Source organism: Nicotiana tabacum, chromosome 23 (assembly GCF_000715075.1).
Source record: "Nicotiana tabacum cultivar K326 chromosome 23, ASM71507v2, whole genome shotgun sequence".
Taxonomy (NCBI): domain Eukaryota; kingdom Viridiplantae; phylum Streptophyta; class Magnoliopsida; order Solanales; family Solanaceae; genus Nicotiana; species Nicotiana tabacum.
The window spans coordinates 79,196,514-79,220,979 of NC_134102.1; the positions used below are offsets into that span (position 1 = coordinate 79,196,514).

General features: G+C 39.9%; 1 protein-coding gene and 1 non-coding gene across 2 annotated transcripts; one reads left to right on the forward strand and one right to left on the reverse strand.

Annotated features, from left to right (window-relative positions):
• Positions 1-9,370: 9,370 nt before the first annotated feature.
• LOC142177233 (uncharacterized) lies at positions 9,371-9,838 on the reverse strand. Its single transcript, XM_075245704.1, has one exon. It carries the CDS (start codon positions 9,836-9,838, stop codon positions 9,371-9,373), a length of 468 nt encoding a protein of 155 aa, XP_075101805.1.
• Positions 9,839-19,007: 9,169 nt separating this feature from the next.
• On the forward strand, positions 19,008-19,114 carry LOC142177725 (small nucleolar RNA R71). Its single transcript, XR_012706284.1, has one exon. It is a non-coding gene; the product is annotated as a small nucleolar RNA R71 (small nucleolar RNA).
• Positions 19,115-24,466: the final 5,352 nt, after the last annotated feature.

Consider the following 24,466-nt stretch of genomic DNA (forward strand, 5'->3'; position numbering starts at 1 on the left):
AATACATCTTCAAGCAGAAGGAGTTGAATTTGAGGCAGCGTAGGTGGCTTGAATTACTGAAAGACTACGATGTCGAGATATTGTACCATCCCGGTAAAGCTAATGTTGTGGCAGATGCTCTCAGCCGTAAGTCAATGGGAAGCTTAATACATATTGAGGCAGGTAGACAAGGGTTGACCAAAGAGCTTCACCAGCTGGCCAATATGAGAATCAGATTGTTGGACTCTGATGACGGAGGTGTTACTGTACAGAATACAGCAGAATCATCTTTGGTAGCCGAGGTAAAAGCACGGCAATATGAAGATCCTACCTTAGTAAGATTGAGAGAGGGAATTCAGCAGTGTAAGATTACAGCTTTCAAGATCGGAGGAGATGGGACACTGAGATACCAGGGCCGATTATGTGTACCTAGTGTGGCAGGGTTGCGAGAGAAGATTATGATTGAGATTCACCAGTCCCGATTTTCTATCCATCCTGGCTCGACAAAGATGTATCATGACGTTAAGGAGCAATATTGGTGGGATAACATGAAGAAGTCTATTGCAGAATTTGTAGCCCAGTGTCCTAATTGTCAACAAGTAAAGATCGAGCATCAGAAACCTAGTGGATTGATTCAGAATATAGAGATTCCGACCTGGAAATGGGAGGTGATTAATATGGACTTCATTATTGGATTACCTCGCTCTTATCATAAGTTTGACTCCATCTGGGTGATAGTTGATCGACTTACAAAATCTGCCCATTTTCTGCCAGTTAAGACAACTTACACGGCTGAAGATTATGCGAAGTTGTATATCAAGGAGATTGTTAGGCTTCATGGTGTGCCGGTATCTATTATATCAGACCGAGGAGCTCAATTTACGGCTAACTTTTGGAGGTCTTTTCAGAAGGGTTTAGGCACACAAGTAAATCTCAGCACTGCATTCCATCCGCAGACTGACGGACAGGCTGAACGTACCATCCAGATGCTTGAAGATATGCTACGAGCATGTGTTCTAGATTTCAAGGGGAATTGGGATGACCATCTGGCACTTATAGAATTTGCCTACAATAATAGCTACCATTCCAGTATTAAAATGGCCTCGTATGAGGCACTGTACGGGAGGAGATGTAGATCACCAGTTGGATGGTTCGAAGTCAGTGAGACAGAATTATATGGGCCAGATTTGATTCACCAAGCCATTGAGAAGGTGAAAGTGATACAAGAGCGACTGAGGATGGCACAAAGTAGGCAAAAGTCTTATTCCGACGTCCGACGTCGTGATCTGGAATTTGAGGTTGGTGATTGGGTTTTCCTGAAGATCTCGCCGATGAAGGGTGTTATGCGTTTTGGGAAGAAGGGTAAGTTGAGTCCGCGGTATATTGGGCCGTACAAAATTCTTCGACGAATTGGACAGGTTGCTTACGAGTTAGAATTGCCATCTGAATTGGAATTTGTCCACCCGGTATTCCATGTATCTATGTTGAGGAAATGTATTGGAGACCCTTCTCGGGTCGTCCCTATCAAAGATGTACAAGTTACAAAGGATCTATCATATGATGAAGTGCCAGTGGCTATATTAGATCGACAAGTCCGCAAGCTGAGAACAAAGGATGTAGCTTCCGTGAAAGTATTATGGAGGAACAAGAATATAGAAGAAATGACATGGGAAGCAGAAGAGGAGATGAAGTCTAAATACCCTTACCTCTTCCAGAGTGAAGATAACGAGGATGCCGGGGGAAAGAAGGACGCATTATAAGGTGAAACGGCTCTATGAGATAAGCAATAGCTTGTGAATACTCTTTTTTTAATACAAAATGGTGATATGCAGATAATGTACATATCCATAATGCTTTGTATAGTCTTGTAAGGCCATAGGTTGGGTTTAACTGCTTGCAAGTTTGGCTAGTGTCCATTTTATGGGGGAAACTCAGCCGAAAATCTCCGTCGGAATCCACGATGAGTTAGACACCCCATAAACCCTTACATTCGAGGACGAATGTTCCTAAGGGGGAGAGGGTGTTACAACCCAAATTCGCATACCATAGATCACGTCGTAAGTTAGTCGATGTAAATCCAAGAAGAGATTATCTTTGAGATGATAAGAAGTTAATCCTATTGGTCTTAAACGATACAAGGGTGTATAAGAGTGGTTAACAAATATTAGAAGTTAAACGAATCAAGGATGTTGTAACCCGTATTTTCGGGTAACACTAGAGGTGATTAACTATCCCAAGAGGTCTTGTTTTAATGTATTTGAATCATATAATATCCGCATCATAAGTCTTGAAGTCAAGCGAGTTATGAAACAAAAGTTGATAAAAGTTGTCGCAACTTAGGTTTATAATTTTACTTAAACTTTAGGTCAAATGTTACTGAATTTTTCTCCCAATGTGCTTGGAATTATGGGGTGATCTACCTATCAAATTGAAGATCTATGAGTCTAGTTTCCAACACATTAAACCGTTCATTGATACGATCTCGGAATAGAGAGATATTCGCGTTTTCGCGAGAGTGCGCCAAGCTGCTCTCTATGGGGCCCACAAAGGCGGTTTAAGACATATGGACATATATAAGATACCTCAACCCCGTTTTAAGTCATTATTTTTCAGTATATTCAGACCTTATAACCCTAAAAACAGTCTCTCAAGGTTCTCTCATGATCCAAGACCCAAACAAAGGGCAAACAACACAAATCAAATGTCGGAAATCCCGTGGCGCTAGTAAGTTTCTTGTTCTTCTTGTTGTTGCTGATTTTTGTGTTGTTCCAGCTCGTGTGGGAGGTTGTTTTAAGTGTTTTATGTCCTGTAAATACACCTTAAAGTTTTTAATATCAACCCTAAGTGATTTCAAGTCTTCTAAAGTAATTCTAGTGCCGAAAAACCCGAATTAATTGCTAGTTTCGCTTCCTTGTTCTTGTGGCAGAATTGAAGGGATATTTCGTGGAAAATTAAGGTCAAATTGGAGTTGTTCTTTCTGTTTAAAGGTAAGGAACCTCTTACTCTATATATATTTAAGATTATCCAAGTTGCAGCTAAGTCGTTGAAGCTAGAACTTGTGAAATATATATCGAAAAGCTTGGTAGTAATGTTGTTGGTTGGTGGACTGTTTTGGAGGCTCAATATGATTATTAATGATGTTGTTTGGGCTGTTTGGTGATTGTATTGACTTGTGGGAAGTCATATAAATAGGGGAGGTGCTGTCCGTTTCATCGTAAAATAGGTTGTGGTCGATACATAATAGTTACGACGCTTAAACGATAATGATAGTGTCATTTGTCTTATTGTAGACTAAGGAGTCGTGATATTTGCATAGCTTGAGGTTGGGCAGTATATACAAGGTATGTGAGGCTATCCCCTTCATTCTTTTGCACGACTCCGATTGTACATAATATAATGAACGAGCTCCCAAAGATACTCTACTCTTAGAAGCTAGCAGTACTTACATTGCTGCCCTTCTTATGAAACGATTGGTATTGATGTTACTTCTCTTATTCTTATATTATCAATGTTGTTGGTAGTTCCTGATTCTTATAAGTTTCTTGATGAAGAGTTAATCCTAATAACGTGTACGAAGGATACCGACCTTACGTCACTTCGAAAGGTTCAAAATGTGATTCCAATGAGTCCAGCATGCATCATATATATGTATCTATTTTACTCTACCGAGCCGCGCTATAGTTGGCCGGGTATGGCACCTATTGTGCAACCACTGATCAGTTGGGTTTTACCGAGCTTCACGTGGCCGGGTACGATTCTACCGAGCCCTATGATGGCCGGGTACGTTTTACCGAGCCTATTATGGCCGGGTACGATATGATGATGGTGATGCCCACAAAGGCGTATGTTTTAAAAGTTTATGTATATATATGTATGTATCATGTATTTCATGTCAGTAGCCCTCAGAGGTACCCAGATGTCACAGGTTGTATATTCTCTATCCATGTTTACATTACTGTTCTTACTTATGCTTTCTTGCCTCACATACTCAGTACTTTATTCGTACTGACGTCCTTTTTATTTGTGGACACTGCATGTCGTGCTGCAGGTCCTGATAGACAGGTAGACGTAGCTCCCCCACCACAGTAGGCTGTCCAGTTCAGCGGTTATTGGCGAGATCCCTTCTCCGGACTTGCCGTGGTCTTGGTATGCATTTTTGTTATAGACCTTATGGGTATGTCGGGGCCCTGTTCCGGCAATGTTGTAGCACTTATGTTCTTTTAGAGGCTCATAGACAGGTGTCGACTTATGTATGGTTTAGAATGCCTTTTCGGCTGATTTTTGTTGTATAGTCTTTCATGGCATCCTGATAGCTCGTACCTTATATATAGTTTCTTGACAGTCTTGTCGTCCCATGTTATGTATGTTCATGACATTATCTTTCATTGTTGGATGTTCATGATCCATGTCTACTATTTATATTGATCTTGTCGGTCCTTAAAGATAATAAGGAAGGTTAGATAAAATGTACGTTGGTGCTCAGCAAGTATGGCCCGGGTGCTAGTCATGACCCTCCAGTTGGGTCGTGACAGAAAGAGACAGTTTGATGCAAATAAGATAGTTTCCTATAACAACTGAGTATGATCATGAAATAGTCATAGTGATAGCCCAGATATCATCTTCAGAGTTAGTAGATACAGATGTAGAGAAGGAAAGTATCTAATCACTTAAATTCTTTCAACTTAAGTGACATGGACATATTGAATTTACAGGGGTATATCAGTTAAGGTTACCAAATAATGAAATCAACCATAAGGTAGTTAAAGTGCAGTGAAACAAGATGAAGCCTCAACAGAATCATCAGTGAAGGGAAAGACATGGAGTTTAGATGAGCATGATTGGTTCAACAAGCAGAGAAAATTCAAGTTAAGGCTCAAGGTTAAAAGGCAAGGGGATATAAGTCATCTTAGTTCAGGTTTCATTTCAATCATAACTATAATGTAGTAAACTCAGCTTCCAAAACTCACAAAATTACAGAAGTGCAATAAGACAGAGATGGGTTTACTGTAAGTCACTGAGAACTATGAAGTTTGTATTGAACATAAACATGCAAGAATTCAGGCATGGAGATTGTAGGAAAACTCAGAACAAAGATCAACAATTATCAATGACTTAATTGATTATGACTTTAGAGAATCATAATAGAACAAGATGACCATAAAAGGTTGTCAAACTAACAAAGCATAAATATCAAACATGTCAAATACATACAATATAATTATAATCTACAGAACTTAACTCGACATATCTAAATCAGTCAGAGAGATGAACAAAAGAAAAAGGGAGAGAAAGATGCTGACCTTCTTAAGGGTAGCAGACCAAACGAATTCTTTTTGTTGCTCAAGATCCCAGAACCTTCGAGCTTGAACCAGCAAAAGAACTCGACAAAAGAGAAGGGAAATAGTAAGAAAGATAAGACCAGAAACCCTAATGTTCTTAGTGTCTTTGTGTGCTTAGTGCTCGTGACTGTATGTATGTTCAGTGTTAGGTCATTGTAGATGAGAACATTAAAGGCCCTATTTATAGTGCCATTTAAGGCCTTAGAGTTTCAGATTTCAAACTAAGATAGTGGAGAGTGAGGATGAGTTGATGACGTAAGCATAGTCAGGTAAAATCAGAGAGAACATAGGGGAAATCAGTGTTTGAGTTTACATGAGTGGAGAGATATGAGAGGCTGAATGTTGAAGCACAAGAAACCACTGGTCAAAACCCTAATACCAGAGGTCATTGCATTTGACCTCTGGGTGTCGAATATTAATGATGAAGCCAGCTAACATCTCATGCTTGCTTTGATTTGAAAGGACGAAAAAAAATCTGGCGAGTTGAAGTTTCATTTTTTGGTCTGACTTCTTGGATTGGGGCTTTTGAAATTGAATGGTGAAAATTGAAAGAATGACGAGATCAAGAGTACAGGAACAAAATAAACAACCATGCATGCCATGGATTTGAAAGGTCAAGGGCCATTTGAAGTTTTATCTCTAGGGTTAGTGTTTGGATTTGGGAGATTTGAATTTCGATGATGAAACATGCAAAGATTCAGCGAGAATCGTGGATATGGGGGACAAATGAGATAATTTAAGGTTAATTTCACGACATTGGACTAATATGTGCAAGGTATGTTGATTGATGGAGCTAGGGCAGACGAGAGAAAAGATATAAGAATGGGAAAGAAGGGCGGCTGGACAGGTTGCAAATGATTTAGGGTTTTGGGGGTATTGGGCGTCTCTAAGGTTAAGCTTAGGATATAGAATACGGGCCGTTAGATATGGTGATCAACGACCCTAGAATTTTGGGTATTTAGGATTTTTTAGGAAGAATTTTAATGGTCATTGGATTATGAGGTTTGAACGGTGGAGATGGGGTCTTTGGACGGTTATTTTAAAATCAAAGGAAAATCTGGGATTAAATGGGAGCCGTTGATCAGATGAATTAATGGTTCAGATGCACGTGTATTTGTTTTGTTAGTGATACAGGAGGGTGACGTGGCACGATCTCGTTGGTTCGCAAGGAGTGGTATGGATTGCCAACTTGGAATAAGATAGGGTATTTGGACTGGGTCAAATCCGAATTGGGCTTAGTTTTTGGACTAAAAATAATTTAACTAATAGCCATTTTGTATTTAGTTAAGGAATTGCAATTGTAGCCTTTTAGTTTTTTAACCCTTTTAAAATCAATTTAAATAAACTTAACAATTTCAATGAAAAATATGTGGTAAAATTATAATTACTATATGTTGCTAATTATTTTAATTAATTATCAATAAATGACACATATTTCGAATTATATTCACATAGTAACCTAATCCACTGGAAATTAAAGAGTAATTTTGTCAAATTATAAAACCTATGTAATGTATATACAAAAGTTATAATTTATTATAGTAAATACATTTGTAATTACACAATATCAGTACTACATGATTAATTTTGAAACTAATACTTAATTAATTTATAATATAGATATTCATTAGTAGAAAATATTTTTAAAGTATTTATTGTAAATTGTTAAGCGTGAATAAATTAATTTTAAAAAAGAGGGTCAAAATTGGATGTCAACAGCTGCCTCTCTTTGACCGGAGACGATGAAAGAGTTTTCTGGCAAAGAAGTTGAGGAATTGAGTTGAGGAATAATCTAGGAAAGTTTGGGAATATTGGGCCGAATTCTGGCTTTGAATTGCTTACACACCTCGGACTTAACGAGGATCAGGCCTCATGTAGTTCTGGAGTATGGATTTTGATTAAGCGACACTCGTAGGAATTTCCCCAGTATTGTATTGTGACGATACAACGAGACAGAAGATTGGTCACTCATGATAGCTTGAATTTTGCGGCCTGATTTGAATGATTCAAAATTTTGAGCTCGCTAGTCATCTTGAGCTGGGATCTTGGGCCCACTACTGGGTTGGCTGTCCCTAGAGAGTTGTAGTTCGGTCTACTACTAAGAAATAGTTCCACATTGTGGTGTTTGTCCCTGCAAAAAAAAATGAAATACACGTATACCAATATATTGTAATGCAAAATATATTAAGATGCGATGTAAATGATGCAGGAATGGTGATGCCTAGTTATCGGCGAGCTGTTATTTGGGATTGGGATGATGAGATACTTGATCCTGACTTGATTTGTTAGCCGTGCTGAGTACCGTTTCGCAGCTGTCGGAGTAATTAAAAATTATCTCCGCTTGTTGGGAGAGCTTGATTGGTAAAGTGCGTCCCCGCTTACTAGGAGAGCTTTGCACTGAGAAATGTCTTCGCTTGTTGGGAGAGCTTGATTTGTAGAGTGCGTCTCCGCTTGTTGGGAGAGCTTTGCACTGAAATGTAAAGTATTCTCCGCTCGGGAGCGATCAAAATCATTCCTAAAGCTGCACGAAAAAAATGTTAAAACATTCAAAGTAATAGCTAAATAAAATATAAGCATGCCCAAGAGATACTCTTGACTGCGAAGCTAGGTAGCGGCCATTAATTAGCAGAACGTTGGTGATGAGGTTTGCGATTGTCTATTCCAGCATCCATGATTGCCGGAGCGGTGCTGTTGATTGCTTTTTGTTGGCGATGTTTGTAGTTTTCTATATACAAGGCTCCAGTTGGAGAAGCCGATGTTCGATTTCTACAAGGCACTCCGAGTGATTAAGCTAAAGGTTTTCAATATACCAGACATCGATTGGTGAAGCCGACGTGCGATTTGTACAAGGTGCTCCGGTTGGTTGAGCCGACGGTTTGTTGTTTACAGGACTTCAATGAGAGAAGCCGTCATTCGATTTGTACATGGTGCTCCGATTGATTGAGCAGAAAATTGCTATTTACAGATTTTTGTGTTAGATGTATGATTCCAAAGCACCTGTAAAGGATTCAAGAGTTAGTCTTAGTTGTTCTAAAAAAGTTAATGTAAAAGGAGGAGAGATAATCTTAGGCAAGTGACGGGTCTGTCATTTGCCCCAGTGTAGTCCCAACGTTCCTTTACTCCCTGTTGACCCTGCACTCAAAGAAAAATTCTTAGTAGGGGGAAAGTTGGATTGCGTCGACCATGATATTGATTTGCCCCCGCCTTTGAAATGATTGTGTCACGAAATTTGGTAGATGGAACATATTACTTTATATATAATTTTAGAAAATATTTTGAAAATACTTGTTTCTTTTAAGGCAAACGTTGTCACCCTGAATTATGACATGTTACGAAAGGTTCTCTACACGTGAACGTATCTCTTCGAGAACTTCGTTCCGTTGATGTCAATCTTCCATGGCGTCTCTGACAATGCGGCTACTTGCTGTTATGATTGCATCCTAATTAAGGCTAATGCATTATAGAAGTTTCCTAAGGTTATGACCGAACCCTTTCAGGTTGCCTACATTTTCAAAATGGAATCAGTGAACATAGTTCGTGTGATAATGATGAAATGTGATGAAACGATCGAGCACAACTCAGGCAGCCTATGTATCCAAAATAAAATTAGGTCGGAATGTATTTTAATTACAACAGATGCAAAATGATGAAATTAAGAAATGAAAATTGCCGATTCTGACTCAGACAGCCTACGTATCCAAGTGGAATCAGGCCATAACGTAGTTCAATTACAAAAGACGACTGAATCCGACGTGGATTGCCTATGTATTCCTTTCTGAAGAAATCAAGTCGGCGTAGTTCCTGAACAACATACAAAAATGACATTTAGTTTTTCTATTACAAGAGAAAGGGGGAGAGAAACCAAACCCTATGTGGGTTTCCTACGTATCCCTCTGTGGGAAGTCAGGTTGAACGTAGTTCTGTTACATCAAAAATCCTAACTCTATTTGTCTTCAGGCGTAATATCTCTTGATTGTGTCCGAGTTGATAAGCTTCGTGCTGAATCTTCCTTTCATTTCTGCTAAGATTATAGCTTCACCAGAAAGTGTTGTCTAGACCACGTAAGGACCTTTCCAATTCAGTGCAAACTTCTCTTTAGCTTCTTCTTGATGGGGAAAGATTTTCTTCAGAACCAACTGCCTCGGCATGAATTGGCGAGGTTTCACTCTTTTGTTAAATGTACTAGTCATCCTATTCTGGTATAACTGTCCATGACATACTGCATCCATTCTTTTCTTATCAATGAACATGATTTGTTCTTGCCTTACGTATATCCACTCTGCATCGTCTAATTTTGCTTCTTGAATGACTATTAAGGATGTTATTTCGACTTCTGCGGGTATATCTGCTTCGGTGCCATATACCAAAATGTATGGCATTTCCCTAGTAGATGTTCTCATAGTAGTCCGGTAACCTAATAAAGCGAAAGCTAACTTCTTGTGCCATTGTCTGTGATTGTCCACTATCTTTCGCAGAATCCTCTTGATATTCTTGTGAGCTGCCTCTACTGCCCCATTCATTTGTGGTATGTAAGTTGTGGAATTGCGGTGGATGATTCTGAAGTTCTCATAAATTTCCTCATGAGGTCGCTATTGAGGTCTGCATTGTCAGTGATGATAGACTCTGGTATCCCAAATTTGCAAATAATATTGTTCCGGACAAAATATGCCACTACCTTCTTTGTGACGGCCTTGTAAGTAGATGCCTCGACCCATTTAGTGAAATAGTTGATGGCTACCAAAATGAAACGATGTTCGTTTGATGCTACAGGCTCTATGGGTCCTATCACGTCCATGCCCCAGGCGGCGAAAGGCCAGGGTGAACACATTACATTTAACTTATTTGGTGGAACCCGGATAAAATCTCCATGGATATGGCATTGGTGACACTTCTACACATAGCGGATGCTGTCTCTTTCCATAGTCATCCAAAAGTATCCAGCTCTCAAAATCTTCTTGGCCAACGTGAATCCGTTCATGTGGGGTCCGCACGTCCCTGGATGTATTTCTTCTAACATCCTGGTTGCTTCGGTGGCGTCGACACATCTCAGCAAACCTAAGTCTAGAGTCTTCCTATACAAGACTTCCTCGTTAAGGAAAAAGTGGTTTGCCAACCTCCTGAGGGCTCGCTTTTGACCATTAGTAGCATTGTTTGGGTACTCCTGGGCTGCAAGGAACTTCTTGATGTCGCGATTCAAAGGTTTCCATCTGGTTCTTCATTCACATGGAATCAATAGGCATGTTGATCCTTTATTCACATGTTGTTGTCTTCTCTACGTCTTTCCTCATGCATTAAGATTTGGTGGTATCCAGTGAAACAATCCACAAACGACTTCAGTTTATGCTTCGCATAGTTGTCGATGAGAATGTGGATATTTGGCAAGGGGAAATCGTCCTTTGGACTAGCTTTGTTAAGATCCCGATAATCCACACATATTCTGATCTTTTCGTCCTTTTTGGGCATTGGGACGATATTTTCTAACAAGCTTGGATAGTTGGTGACCCTTACTACATTTGCTTCTATCTGTTTGGTCACCTCTTCCTTTATCCTCAGGCATAAATCAGGTTTGAAATTTCTAGGTTTCTGCTTGACTGGCGGTCTGGTAGGGTCAGTGGGTAGTCCATGCGAGACAATGTCAATGCTTAATCCTGGCATGTCATCATAGGACCATGCAAATATGTCGACATACTATCGGAGGAGCTCAATCATTTTTTCCTTCTTCTCGGTTTCTAGGTGAATGTTGATTCTGGTTTCTTTCACGTCTTCTTCGCTTCCAAGATTGACTACTTCCATTTCTTCGAGGTTGGGCTTCTTATAACTCTCCAGCTGTTTGATCTCCTATGGGAGGTTGTATGGCATCACACTCTCATCATATTTCTTGTAATATGGATCGTTGCGCTCAACGGTTTCGTTACATGTCATAATTGCGGAACACGGATGACTACTTCTATTTCTTCGAGGTTGGGCTTCTTCTGACTCTCCAGCTGTTTGATCTCCTGTGGGATATTGTCTGGCATCACACTCTCATCATATTTTTTGTAATACAGATCGTTGCGCTCAACAGTTTCATTACATGTCATAATTGCGGAACACGGTTTTTATTGGTTTGATTACTGAAAATAAAAGCTAGGTATAAATAAAGCAGTAAAAATAAAATTGCGATATTTAGGAAAAGATTCTTTTTATTTCATCAAAAAGGGAACATCTTAAGCGTTCACAAGAGGCAAATGACAAAAAGGTACATACACGGTACATGCCTCAATTGACCATGCTTTTTCAAAAGAAAACTTTTATTGTTCCATACTACCAAGGCTCCCTACGAACCAAAGATGGACTGGCTGTCCAATTTTGCAGCTCTTCCCTTGGTTCGACATCCCTGATAGTCGGTGTCTTGATGTAATTTCCTTCACAATATTCTTCAATCATATTCACGAACAACTACCCCATCCCGTCGATGATATCATCTTCAGGTGTTGCACTCTGTCCTGAACTTGCAACATGCTCTGGCACAAAAACCTTTTTCCTAGAGCTAACAGTGCGAGTTTTCCCTTCCAGAGGCTGATATCCTATGCTAGCCTTTCCTTTCTGCCCATTGTGTTCAATTGCCTCTATGATCCCATCTGCCTTGGCTCTCAAACCTGTTCCTGGCCTATATCTATATTTCATCATCTCCCTTATGGCGATTGCATTTTTAGATTCTGTCCAGTCTTCTCCTCCTCAGTAGTGTGCATGATTTCTATAGCATGGAAGGCGACTCCGTCTAGCCCCTCAATGAATGGGACAACATAATCCAAAAAGGCGGAGTGACCGCACTCGTCGTGGACCACAATCTCCTGGCATCCCCACTCAAATTTTATGCATTCGTGCAAGGTAGACGGCACGGCCCCTGCCATATATATCCAGCGCCTGCCTAGTAGCAAATTGTAAAAAGAGGAGATGTCCATCACTTTAAATAGCACTGGAAAGTCAAACGGCCCGATTTTCAAGGCTAGATAAATTTCGCCAATAACATCCTTTTGTGAACCGTCAAAGGCCCTCACCCTTACATGGCTTTCCTTGACCTCCCTCAAATGAATTCCCAACTCCCGCAGGGTAGAGAGCATGCAAATGTTGACTCCTAATCCTCCATCGACCATCACTCGAGATACCACTTTGTCCCCGCATTTGATAGTTATGTGAAGAACCTTGTTGTGAATTGCGCCTTCGACAGGAAGTTCGTCTCTTCTGAAAGTGATCATGTATGCTTCTACCATTTTCCCAATTGTCGCGGTCAATGCCTCGTTGGTGGTGTTACTTGGTACACTTACCCCGCTTAGTACTTTCAATAAAACGTCCTTATGACTGTCAGAGCTCATTAGTATATCCATGATGGATATCTGCGCTGGAGTTTTCTTTAACTGTTCTTCCAGTGAATACTCTTTACTCGACATCCTTTTCCAAAACTCCGAGGCTTCTAGGTCTTTTATGTTCCTCCTTGAAATTTGTTCTCTCCCCAAATTTCCTCGATCGACCTCTTCAGGGGAGTAGCATCTCCCAGACCTAGTCATACATAGGCTGCGGCAGAGTCTGTTATTTTGGCTTTTCCCTTTTGCTGATAGGTCCATGGGATGGTTTTGTATTCCCGATCTTCTTTACCCTGAGTAGCATCGACAGGTTACTGCGGATAAGTTTGAACTATCACTGTAGGTTTTAATTGTACTATAATGATGGGAGCCTTTTGAGGAGGGATCCTTGCGGCTTCTGCATTCCCTATAGTGACAATAGTTCCCTTCAGGTCATACTCTTCATCTAATGTGATCATGTTGTCTCCCTGGTTTTGATGACTTGGCAATGGGTTGTGGTTCACATTAGACGGTGTTGGAGTTCACTGGATGGATCCGCTCTTGATCATGGTTTCAATTTCATTTTTCAACTTGAAATAGTCTTCAGTATCATGCCCCGATACATTAGAATGATACACGCATCACTTAGTGGCATCAAAATATTTGGAGGGATGTTCAGGAACCCTTCCCTCGACTGGGTGTATCAATCCTGCACTTCTCAACCTTTCAAACTATTGGGCCAGAGGCTCAGCAATCGGGGTATAGGTTTCGGGACCCCTCTCTTTAAAGTTGGGACGAGGACGTGGTGCATACATAGGTCGGTATTGGTGAGTAGTGGTTTGGATAGGAGCATATGGACGTTGTGGGTTTTGATTGTTGTTGGCTAAATGAGGGTTGTATTGTGGTTGAGGGTGGTAGTATGATTGGGTATTATAGATTTGAGCGTAAGTGGGTGGTGGTGAGTGGTTGTTTGGGGAGTACGAGATGCATCCATGAGATGGGTTAGTTTGATAGTAGGGGACGACTGCTGAGACTTCCTCTTTCTTTTTCTTCCCACTACTGATTAATCCTGACTGGATGGCTTTGCTGGCTGCTTACAGTGCTACCATAGATTGCACCTTACTAGATTTTAGGCCCTCTTCTAAGAAATCTCCCATCTTAACCAGCTCTGGGAACTTTTGACCCATCATTCCCATCATATTTTCAAAGTATATTCCCTCTTGGGCTCGGATGACGTACTTGGTTAGTTCACTGTCGTCCAGTGGCGGTTGCGCTCTGGCAGCCTCAGTCCTCCACCGTCGTGCATATTCTTGAAATGACTCAGATGGTGTTTTCTGCAGGTTCACCAGCATGAACTGATTAGGAGTGATCTCTATATTGAATCGAAAATGGTTCATGAAGTCCTCCGCAATATCTTGCTAAGTTCTCCAATTTTCCGAGTCCTGTCGAGTATACCAGGTGAGTGCTCCTCCCGTTAGACTCCTTATAAACAATTTCATCCTTAGTTTCTCATTCCTCCCCACTCTGACCAACTTGTCGCAATAAGCCCTTAAATGTGCGTGAGGGTCCCCCGTCCTATCGGAGGTATCGAATGTTTGGGGTTTGTATCCTACTGGCATATCCACATCTGGGTGAATACACAGGTCCTCGTAGTTGATGAGCTCAAAACACACACTTAAATTATGCTCGCTAGTCAAAGATAGTATAATATAATATCATAACCACATGGATTGGATTTAAACAGTATTTTCATAGTTTTTAGCTTGATTGCTATCCATGAGATTCAACAATTGAGATTTAAATGATTAAGAACTAAAATTAACTAAAAATCTAAAGCTATTGACTAATGACTATCGCAACAAAGGTAAGCAAGGAAGTTATCAGTGGGAGAAAAATAGGGGTTGATAGGATAGGTGCAAGATAATTATTCGGGATCTAACTCTAGATAATTCACTTCTAATGATCAAGTGTGTCTCTCGAATTCACTCAATTATTAATTCAAACATTCAGCGAAAACTCTTCTCTCGATTAAGTTTTAACCTCACAAGATGAACCAATTTAAGCACCTGAAGATATGCAAGAATGCATAGTGGATTGGTCTATAGGAAAATATCTTTTGATTATTCTTCTAACTAGGTTTAATCAATGATTCAACTAGCCTATTTCGATTACTAAGAAGAATTAATGAACTCAACCAACAAGATAATGCAAAGATATCACAAGTTATGCCTCTCTCGATTACATGAACTAGTGAATATAAATGCAACTAAATCATCCAAAAATGCTTCAATACATAAAACTAGAGTTATAATCTACAAACAATCATCAATACACCAAATCCATCAAACCCTAAAGAGAACTACTCCATAGATATGGAGCAATACATCACAAATAAGTTTAAAGTAAAGGAAAACATAAATTCAATCCAAACTCGGGTCTTGAGTGAGGAAAAAATGATGAAATCCTTGTGCTCGTGTTCTTCCAACTCCCCCTTAGCCTCCTTAGGTCGAATATGTGTCAAAAGTCCAGAAAATAATATTTTTCCATGTATTTATACCAAGTAGGGTCGGGCTTAAATGAAATCACCCTTTCCTAGCCGAAATAGAAAAACTTGCAAACTTATTGCTTTTCATGCGTCGCACTGTGCGTAGCATTAGTGCTTTTTCTTGTCAGACCACAGAAACCCTGCCTATAAACTTTGTCAATTCCTGACACAAAATTACATTGTTGCGTCGCACTAGTGCATTTCTTCAGTTGTTGCTTCTTCCTTGATTTTTGACATCCAGAAGTGATCCTCGACCCCCGAACACGATCCCGGTTTAATCCTTTGGGCTTCTACTCAGACTTCAAAACTCCAAATTACTCGAATTAGTTCCACAACATCTACATAACTCTGAAATTCTCCTACAAGGCATAAAAAACACAATAAGTACTAAATACTAGCAACTAAAGCTCAACACAAGTAAAATACAGTGAATTAGAGTGCAATAAGCGACTAAAACACGAGATTATAGCCTACCATAAACACCCCACACTTAAACCATTGCTCATCCTCGAGCAATCTAACTATACTTTATATAGATACGACCTTTTTTCAACAATTATCATAACTAATCCCACCAAGAATATTTAAAACACATTAAGTACAATGCCGTAACATCCTCGCCTCAAGATTTGACTCAAAATCACCATGCAATTTTCACAACCCGCTCACTTATTCTAACATAGAGGTCAACGACATTACCTTTCCTTCATGAATCAAGTGCGCTCACACAACGATAGAGAGTAGTTCCACACACAATAAAATTTAAGAACAATTAGGAACTCAAGATAGAAAGAATTCATTCACTCTCATAAACAACATTCGTGTGCCACAAAAGACGTACCATAGGCTTTCCCGTAGTGTACTACTCTACTAATTGAGCTCATTGAGTCAAGGATCAAGTAGGACTTTCATTGGTTGTAATGTAGGCTGCGAGACGGGTATGATACATTTAGATATAAGAGTGACTACACCTCCCTAAGCACTTTAATATATACATTTTATTGATCAAAACCCCACACTTATGTCAAACCAAAACTCCACCTTCACATCAATATACATTAACTCCCTACTTCTTTAACCACAATTACATAAAGTTACCACTATCAAAGAACACTTTTCACAATCATACACTTATGTTTTTCTTTATTTTTTATTTCAAGTGGCTCTTACTTCTTCAAAACAATGCACCTTTCTCTTTATTTCAATAATTCCACTCAAAAGACAAATCAACCACCCCACACTTCACTTTTACAAAGTTCATAACAAATTCAAGTGCTCACGAAAGGTAAAAGTTTCAAATAGATGGTCAATACCAACAAATGGGTAAGGCTTGTAATGTGGTTGCCAAAGAAACAAGATTACAGGCTCAAAGGGGTCAACTACGATACATAACAATTAGGTGGGTAAAAATATCTAACTGGATCAACAAAGAAATGCCTATATCATTTCCAAGACTGAACAAAACTATTATTTCGCTTTGAAAACATACGAGGAAAGTTCTAGATACCAAATGCAATGCATAGAATAACACAAAACCTCACACACACATGGCACATAACTCACTCAGGATCGGACTCATCAAGACACTCTAGTCAAAGCAGTTAAACAAAGTTAAGATCATACAATTTAAGGTACTTGTACAAGAGTCAAAAATTGAGCCTAAGCGTCACACTAAAGCACTCACTATTCTCAAGGTATAATGAAGTCAAGAGAAATTGCTTTCAATTCAAATCATAGCACAAGGTTTCCTACTCCTAACAAAATAAAAACTAACTATACCTGGTTCAAACAAAAACGTTGGAAAAGAACCGCGGCACAAAGAAAAACCAAGGGAGAATTATTACACTACCTAAAAAAAGTCTTTTTGTCCTTTTCTTTCGACTTTAATCCCTCAAGAAACCTGTCAAATGATATCCATCATCGGGAAAAATCAAAAAATTTCAAATGTTTTTGGTTTTTAAATTTTTTTTCTATCTCTACTAAAACTAACAAAACAAAAAAAAACTAATATACATACATACATAAAACATATCCCCCACCCCACACTTTAAGTTATGGCACGTCCCCATGACACACAATTAAAAAATATAAGGTAAAGGAAACTTCCCTGAACATCTAGTCAGGGTCTGAGTCAAAGTTGGGCTCCATTCCTCGCCTTCGAACTAATGCGCACATCCAGGCAGACAGCTTCTTCTCGGCCTTCTTGGGATACACCCCACACCTATCTTTCTCATTCAAAGCAACCTTCTATTTTGATACCTTCACTTTCCACTCAACACTCGCAGCTAGTTTTTCCTTTTGTGCCCCCTTTGTTATATTCATATCAAAAGTTACAGTCTCCTCACCCACTCTAAGCATGAGTTTCCTCTCGTGTATATCCAATATATCTCTACTCGTCGCTAAGAATGGTCTTCCTAGGATAAGGGGGACCTCTTTGTTCTCCTCCATATTCAGCACTATAAAGTCTACAGGAAATATGAACCTATCCACCCGAACTAACACATCTTCCACTATCTTTTAGGGTATTAAAGTCGTCTGGTCCACTAGCTGCAAAGATATTGGCACCGACCTTATCTCTTCGATTTCTTTCTCTGGTTTTCTGTAATTAAATAGAAGCATTAAATTAATTGAGGCACCAGAATCACATAAAGTCTTATCAAAATTAATAAAGCCTAAAGAGCAAGGTATAGTAAAACTCACTGGATCTACACAATTTTGTGGGAGTTCGTTCTGCAATATCGCGCTGCAATGCTTTGTGAGCTTCACCACCGAGGTCTTCTCTATTTTCCTCTTCTTTGTCAGGATCTCCTTCAAGAATTTGGCATAGGCAGGCATTTGTGAGAGGATTTCTGTGAATGGCAAATTTACATGAACCTATTTTAGCACATCCAGAAATCTCACAAACTGCTTGTCCAGCTTTTCTCTACATATCTTTTGAGGGAAAGGTAAAGCAGGCATATGCTTGCTCTCTTCAGGTTCCTCCGTTCTCGAAGTTTCTTCCTTCTTTTACTTCTCAGTTTTCATCGGGTCCTTCTTCTTTTTATCAACATCATTTTTCAACTGCTTCCCACTTTCTTTTTCAAGTATCACATCTTCTTGGATAGGGTGGGATCTTTCAACACTTTCCCACTTTCTAAGGTCATAACATTCATCGTTTCTTTGGGATTCTTTTCTGTATCAGCGGGGAGAGAGCCTGGAACCCTCTCAGATAATATTGTTGCAATTTGTCCCACTTGTCTCTCCAGGTTTCGCAAATCAATGCCCAATTATTTGATAAATGCTCCATGAGCGTCCAGCCTCTCATCTGTCTTGATAATGAAAGCCTTCATTAAATCCTCTAGACCAGGTTGAATGGGATGTTGAGGCTGAAATTGCTGCCTTTACTGATTTTGGTATGCTGGAGCTCCTTATTCCTGTGGTCTAGAGTTATTTTGCTCCCAAGCATTCGTAGTACCTCCAGGTGAACTCCATGAAAAAATGGGGTGCCTCTAACCCATTGCATTGAAACTATAATTTCCCACAATATTTACTTCTTCAGTTGAGGCTTGACACTCATGAGTAGGGTGTCCTCTTCCACATATATCACAAGCTACGTGAGGCTCACTTTGTATCGAGGCTAAGGTTAGCTTCCTTATCTCTTTGGCCATAGAATCAAGTTGTACCTGTGCAGATGTGTTGCATCTTCATATAACTCATCAAGAATTGTAATTATATCCTCTGGAGTCTTTCTTCATCAACGGGCCTCCAGCTGCATTGCTCAATATTCTACGTAAGACTGGTGTCAATCCATCCCAAAAGTCCTGGAGTTGTATTCAGAGTTCAATTCCACTATGTTGACACTTTCTAATAATCTCCTTAAACCTCTCCCATGCTTCAAAAATAGTTTCAGTATCTTTCTGGCAGAAGTTATGGATTTCTCTTCTAAATTTGCCCGTTTTAGCTGAGGAGAAATATTTATCAAGGAATTTTTTGGTCATCTCCTCCCATGTTCTAATCGAACATGTAGGCAAGCTTCGAAGCCACTGCTTTGCATCATCTTTGAGAGAAAAGGGGAATGACCTTAAATACACTACATCTTGTGACACACCATTGTATTAGAAGGTGTTCATAATCTCCTCGAAGTCCATTTGATGTGTGTTTGGATCTTCGTTTGGCTTCCCTCTGAAGACACAATCATTTTGAAGGGTTTGAAGCAACCCTTGCTTTCACTCAAAATTGTTTGCTCCAATTGGAGGTGGTCTCACACTTAATAATCCCTGATTGTAGTCCGGTCTAGCATAATCGCCAAGTGGTCTCCCAGGCATGGGAGCTATATTTTCAAATTGGTCTGCACCCAAGGATTGATTTTGAGCAATTCTACGACCCCTCTCTTCTTCATAGAGAATCTGTGCATCTCTAATAGCTACTTCTTTAGCATCCAATGCAGCTTGTTCTCGTCGTTGGGCTGCTTCTCTCGCAGCCAAATCCACATTATCCTCACCGATTCCAGCCATATCTTTGGTTGAGGATTTCCCAACCTTTTCTAAAGTCTCGGTGAGATTTATTTCCTTCCTTAGTTGCCGCAGTTATTTTTCAATTTTCTAGACCGTATGGTAGCACTTCCTTCGTAGAAGCTCGAGTCATGCACCAATCTAACCTGCACACAGTCCAAGAACACCAAACATAACAAGGGAAAAATTAAATAAAATAAAAATTCCTGAATTAACTCTACAGACTATTTCAAACACTATTGATTGCCAATCCCCGGCAATGGCGCAAAAATTTGACAAGCTCGAAATACACACTTAAATTATGCTCGCTAGTCAAAGATAGTATAGTATAATATCGTATCCACATGAATTGGAGTTAAACAGTATTTTCGTAGTTTCTAGCTTGATTGCTATCCAAGAGAATCAACAATTGATATTTATATGATTAATAACAAAAATGAACTTAGAATCTAAAGCTATTGACTAATGACTATCGCAACAAAGGTAAGCAGGGAAGTTATCAGTGGGAGAAAAATAGGGGTTGATAGGATAGGTGCAAGATAATTGTTTGGGATCTAACTCTAGATAATTCACTTCTAATGATCAAGTGAGTCTCTTGAATTCACTCAATTATTAGTTCAAACGTTCAACAAAAACTCCTCTCTCGATTAAGTTTTAACCACACAAGATGAACCAATTTAAGCACGTGATGATATGCAAGAATGCGTAGTGGATTGGTCTTTAGGAAAATCTCTTTCGATTATTCTCCTAACTAGGTTTAATCAATGATTCAACTAACCTCTTTTGATTACTAAGAAGAATTAATGAACTCAACCAACAAGATAATGCAAAGATATCACAAGTTATGCCTCTCTCGATTACATGAACTAGTAAATATAGATGCAACAATTAAATCATCCAAAAATACTTCAATACATAAAATTATAGTTATAATCCACAAACAATCATCAATACACCAAATCCATCAAACACTAAAGATAACTGCTCCATAGATATGGAGCAAATTCATCACAAATAAGTTTAAAGTAAAGAAAAACATAAATTCAATCCAAATTCGGGTCTTGAGTGAGGAAGGAATGATGAAATCCCTGTGCTCGTATTCTTCCAACTCCTCCTTAGCCTCCTTAGGTCGAATTTGTCCAAAATTCTAGAAAATAACGTTTTTCGTGTATTTATACCAAGTAGGGTCGGGCCCATATGAAATCACCCTTCCCTAGCCGAAATAGGAAAACTTGCAAACTTATTGCTTTTCATGCATCGCACTTTGCGTAACAGGGTGCGTAGTATTAGTGCTATTTCTTGTCAGACCATAGAAACCCAGCCTCTGAACTTTGTCAATTCCTAACCCAAAATTACACTGTTGCGTCGCCCAGTGCGTCACACTAGTGCATTTCTTAAGATGTTACTTCTTCCTTGATTTTTGACGTCCAGAAGTGATCCTCGACCCCCAAACACGATCCCAGCTTAATCCTTTGGGCTTCTACTCAGACTTCAAAGCTCCAAATTACTCGAATTAGTTCACAATATCTACATAACTCGGAATCACTCCTACAAGGCATAAAACACACAATAAGTACTAAATACTAGCAATTAATGCTCAACACAAGTAAAGTGTAGTGAATTAAATTAAAATAAGCGACTAAAATACGAGATTATACCCTACCATTAGTAGTCCAGGCTTTCACTTCCTAGGGCAACTTGGAGACTCTTTATTTGCCTTCTCAACATTTGCAACTGCTCAGATACCGACTCTTCTTCCTTACGCCTGACCTTTCTCTCCTTCTAGGTGTACTGATCAATCTCATATGGCACCCTGACTATGATGGGTTCTATAAAGGTAGGTTCGGTAATGGCATATACAGGGGGAATGTACCGCTCGTGAGTAGCGGTATGTGCTTCAAGTATGTGCTGGTTGGTGGTGAAAGTAACTCCGTCACGATGAGGGGTAGTTGCATTAATGGTAATAGGCTAGTTTTTTTATGTCTGGGGATATTATGGTACGTATGGAGTGTGAATAGGGGGATTCTGTGGGTTAGCGAGAGTTACTGGAGGTATGACTTGAGTGATGGGGGTTGAGTTGGAGTGTTGTTGTTTAGGCGTGATGTTGAAGGAAAATGATCTGGAAGTGAATCCAAAGAAGGGCATCTGGGTGGTTGAGGAAGTGTTGTCACGACCAGGTGCGCCAATTCTCTGATATGTTGTACCTCCTCCCTTAAGGATTCCATTTCTTGGGCCATCCTGGCCACGTGTTTATCATTCCTAGTGTTGTCCTTTTCCCCCGATCGCCCCGGGCTATCGGCTACGACCAGAGCATATTTAGTTGAATCTTCTACAGATGACATCTTTCCCTTAGACCTTAGATTGTATGGTGGCTCCGCCAGTTTAGACGACGCAAACCAACTTTCTTTTCTTTTTTTTGGGGGGGGGGGTAATAATAAAGCAAAAGAAAATAAGAAGAAAGAAAAGAAAAAGAGCAAGAGTCAGTCTCTTCATTTTATACTGGCAGAAAATCGCATAGAGCAGGTAATTCGTGCATTACAAACTAGTGTGTTCCTAAAATTCGCAGGGACCTCTCATTGTCGGAGGTAGTCCTAATTTGCGGACGTTTGATAGATATTTAGGCTTGAAACATTTAGATCTGAAGCAATCTATTTTGATTGATAGTATGGACTGATAATAACGGGAACAAGGATTACATCATAGAGTTGCATGGGCTTAGATAGTTTGCCGTTTTGGAATATAAAAGAGAGAATTGGGGATAAAGGTACAAAGTAGGGAAATGAGGAGAAATCAACCAATTCTAATAACCATCCCCTGAGTCGCTTTCTGTACCCTTCTCTTCTTCTGGCCCCTCTTCTGGATCCTCCTGCGGGTCTTCCTCAAACTCTTCCTCATCATCATTGAATTCATACTCCTCTTCTGGATCTTCTTCTGGTTATGTGCTTGACTCTATCTGGATGCATTCTACTACCCGATCATCCTCTTCAGCCGGTGGCAATATATGGTCAATGGATCCCGGGAGCACCTGACGATGCATTGATGTGGTCACAAGATAATGTGGTAAGATTTCATGGTAAATCTGCAAAGCAACCAACGCATCCTCTAACCAAGCTATACCCTTTGTGCTAGGGCGGGCTAGTTCTTCTTCTTCGTTAATCCAGACGTAGTACTCGGGGGTGCACCATGAATTTTGACCCATTGGCAATTTTATCAGGTCATTCCACTCTTCTGGCAATTTCCTTATACTGGGAATTGGAATCTGGCCATTATAGTCATCCTCGTACAACATCGTCCATGTCCACATAGGAACATCTTGGATGTTGACAAATTGTCTGAGGACCCACAGAGGTGAGTATGGTTGAATGATTTTTAATCCGATCAACTCGATGAAGTAATTTTGGGGAGTTCTCAAGATTGCCCTTCCACCTAACCAAGAGAGTTTTCCAGTTGATCCATTCTCCTGTCAGATTGGTCAATGTTTCCCTCCATTCTTCTTGCCCATGTGGGAAGATCCAGTGTCTCATTCTTTCATTATGGCTGTCGATCATATTACTGACACCCACGAAGTAGTCGACAGTGGACTCCTGCTGGAAGAAGTGTTCGATAGCCGAAATCTAAAGCAAAAAATCGTATCCTCGTACACATGCGGATAAAGATCTCAACATCTCAGCCAACACCAATGGCACCAATGTAGCTTGAAGATTTTCGTGGAAGATTGCTAGGACCACTGGTAACAGGTTGATGTTGATACGGACCTTTCGCTGTGGGAAGACCAATAATCCTAATAGTGCTATTGCAAAAGTGATAGGCCTGAGACTCTCCCACATTGCCTGGTCACATTGGAACTCCCCTGAATACCACTCGTAGCTTTCACGGTGCCCAAACCTATCGAACATCTGGTCGAGGCTCACCCATCCGACCTCGATACTTCTGAGGCTTTTGCTATTGGTAAGACCTAGAGCATCCAAGAACTGATAACCATGCATAGTAACTGGCAACACTGGCTTTCTTCCGTTGAATGGCAGCTCTGTAAAACTTATGACTTCCTCCAATGTCGGTACCAGCTCACAATCGGCAAAATTGAATACCACTTTAGCTTGATCCCAAAATTCTATCAACAGGCGAGTGAGTGCTTTGTCTGCTCGGATGTTTATCAATGCAGTTAATGCCCCTAGGTGCGTCCGAACTTCATCTTCATGTTCCCGACAAATATTCTTCCACCACTGTTTCAGCTTATGTGGTGCTCCCATTACTATTCTAATTTTCGGGATGTTCTAGTGGATTTCTATTTTTCTGAGGTGGGTAGAAGAAAAATATTTGGGTAAGTATTTGCTTTGGATCCGTAAGTGTCTTGTCATGTTCGTTTGTCTTTCCACGAAAATTATGTCGTTGGGTACATAACCCATTGATATCAGGGTGGCTTTCCTAATTGAGTGTTGGTGCATGGGACCAACTCACCAAGGGTTTATGCAGTATGACCTACGGCCAAGACTCGATTGGAAGAGATGTGATAACAGTATATATAAAGCAGTAACAAACAAGGGTGTTGCAGCAATATAGCAAAGTGAGCGGATAACTGTAAAGAGTAGATAAGGCATGTAAGCATGTAATTACAATTTCGATCATAATCAAGGCAATGTACAAATGAATCTAGAAGCCAAATTAGTCTAAATTTTCTAAGGGCAGAACCTAAGTATGTATCCCCAGTAAGGTCGCCATGTTGTTGCACCCTATTTTGCACTAGTCAAGACATGATTCAACTTGTGGTTTCTCTGTTGTTGATGAACGAGA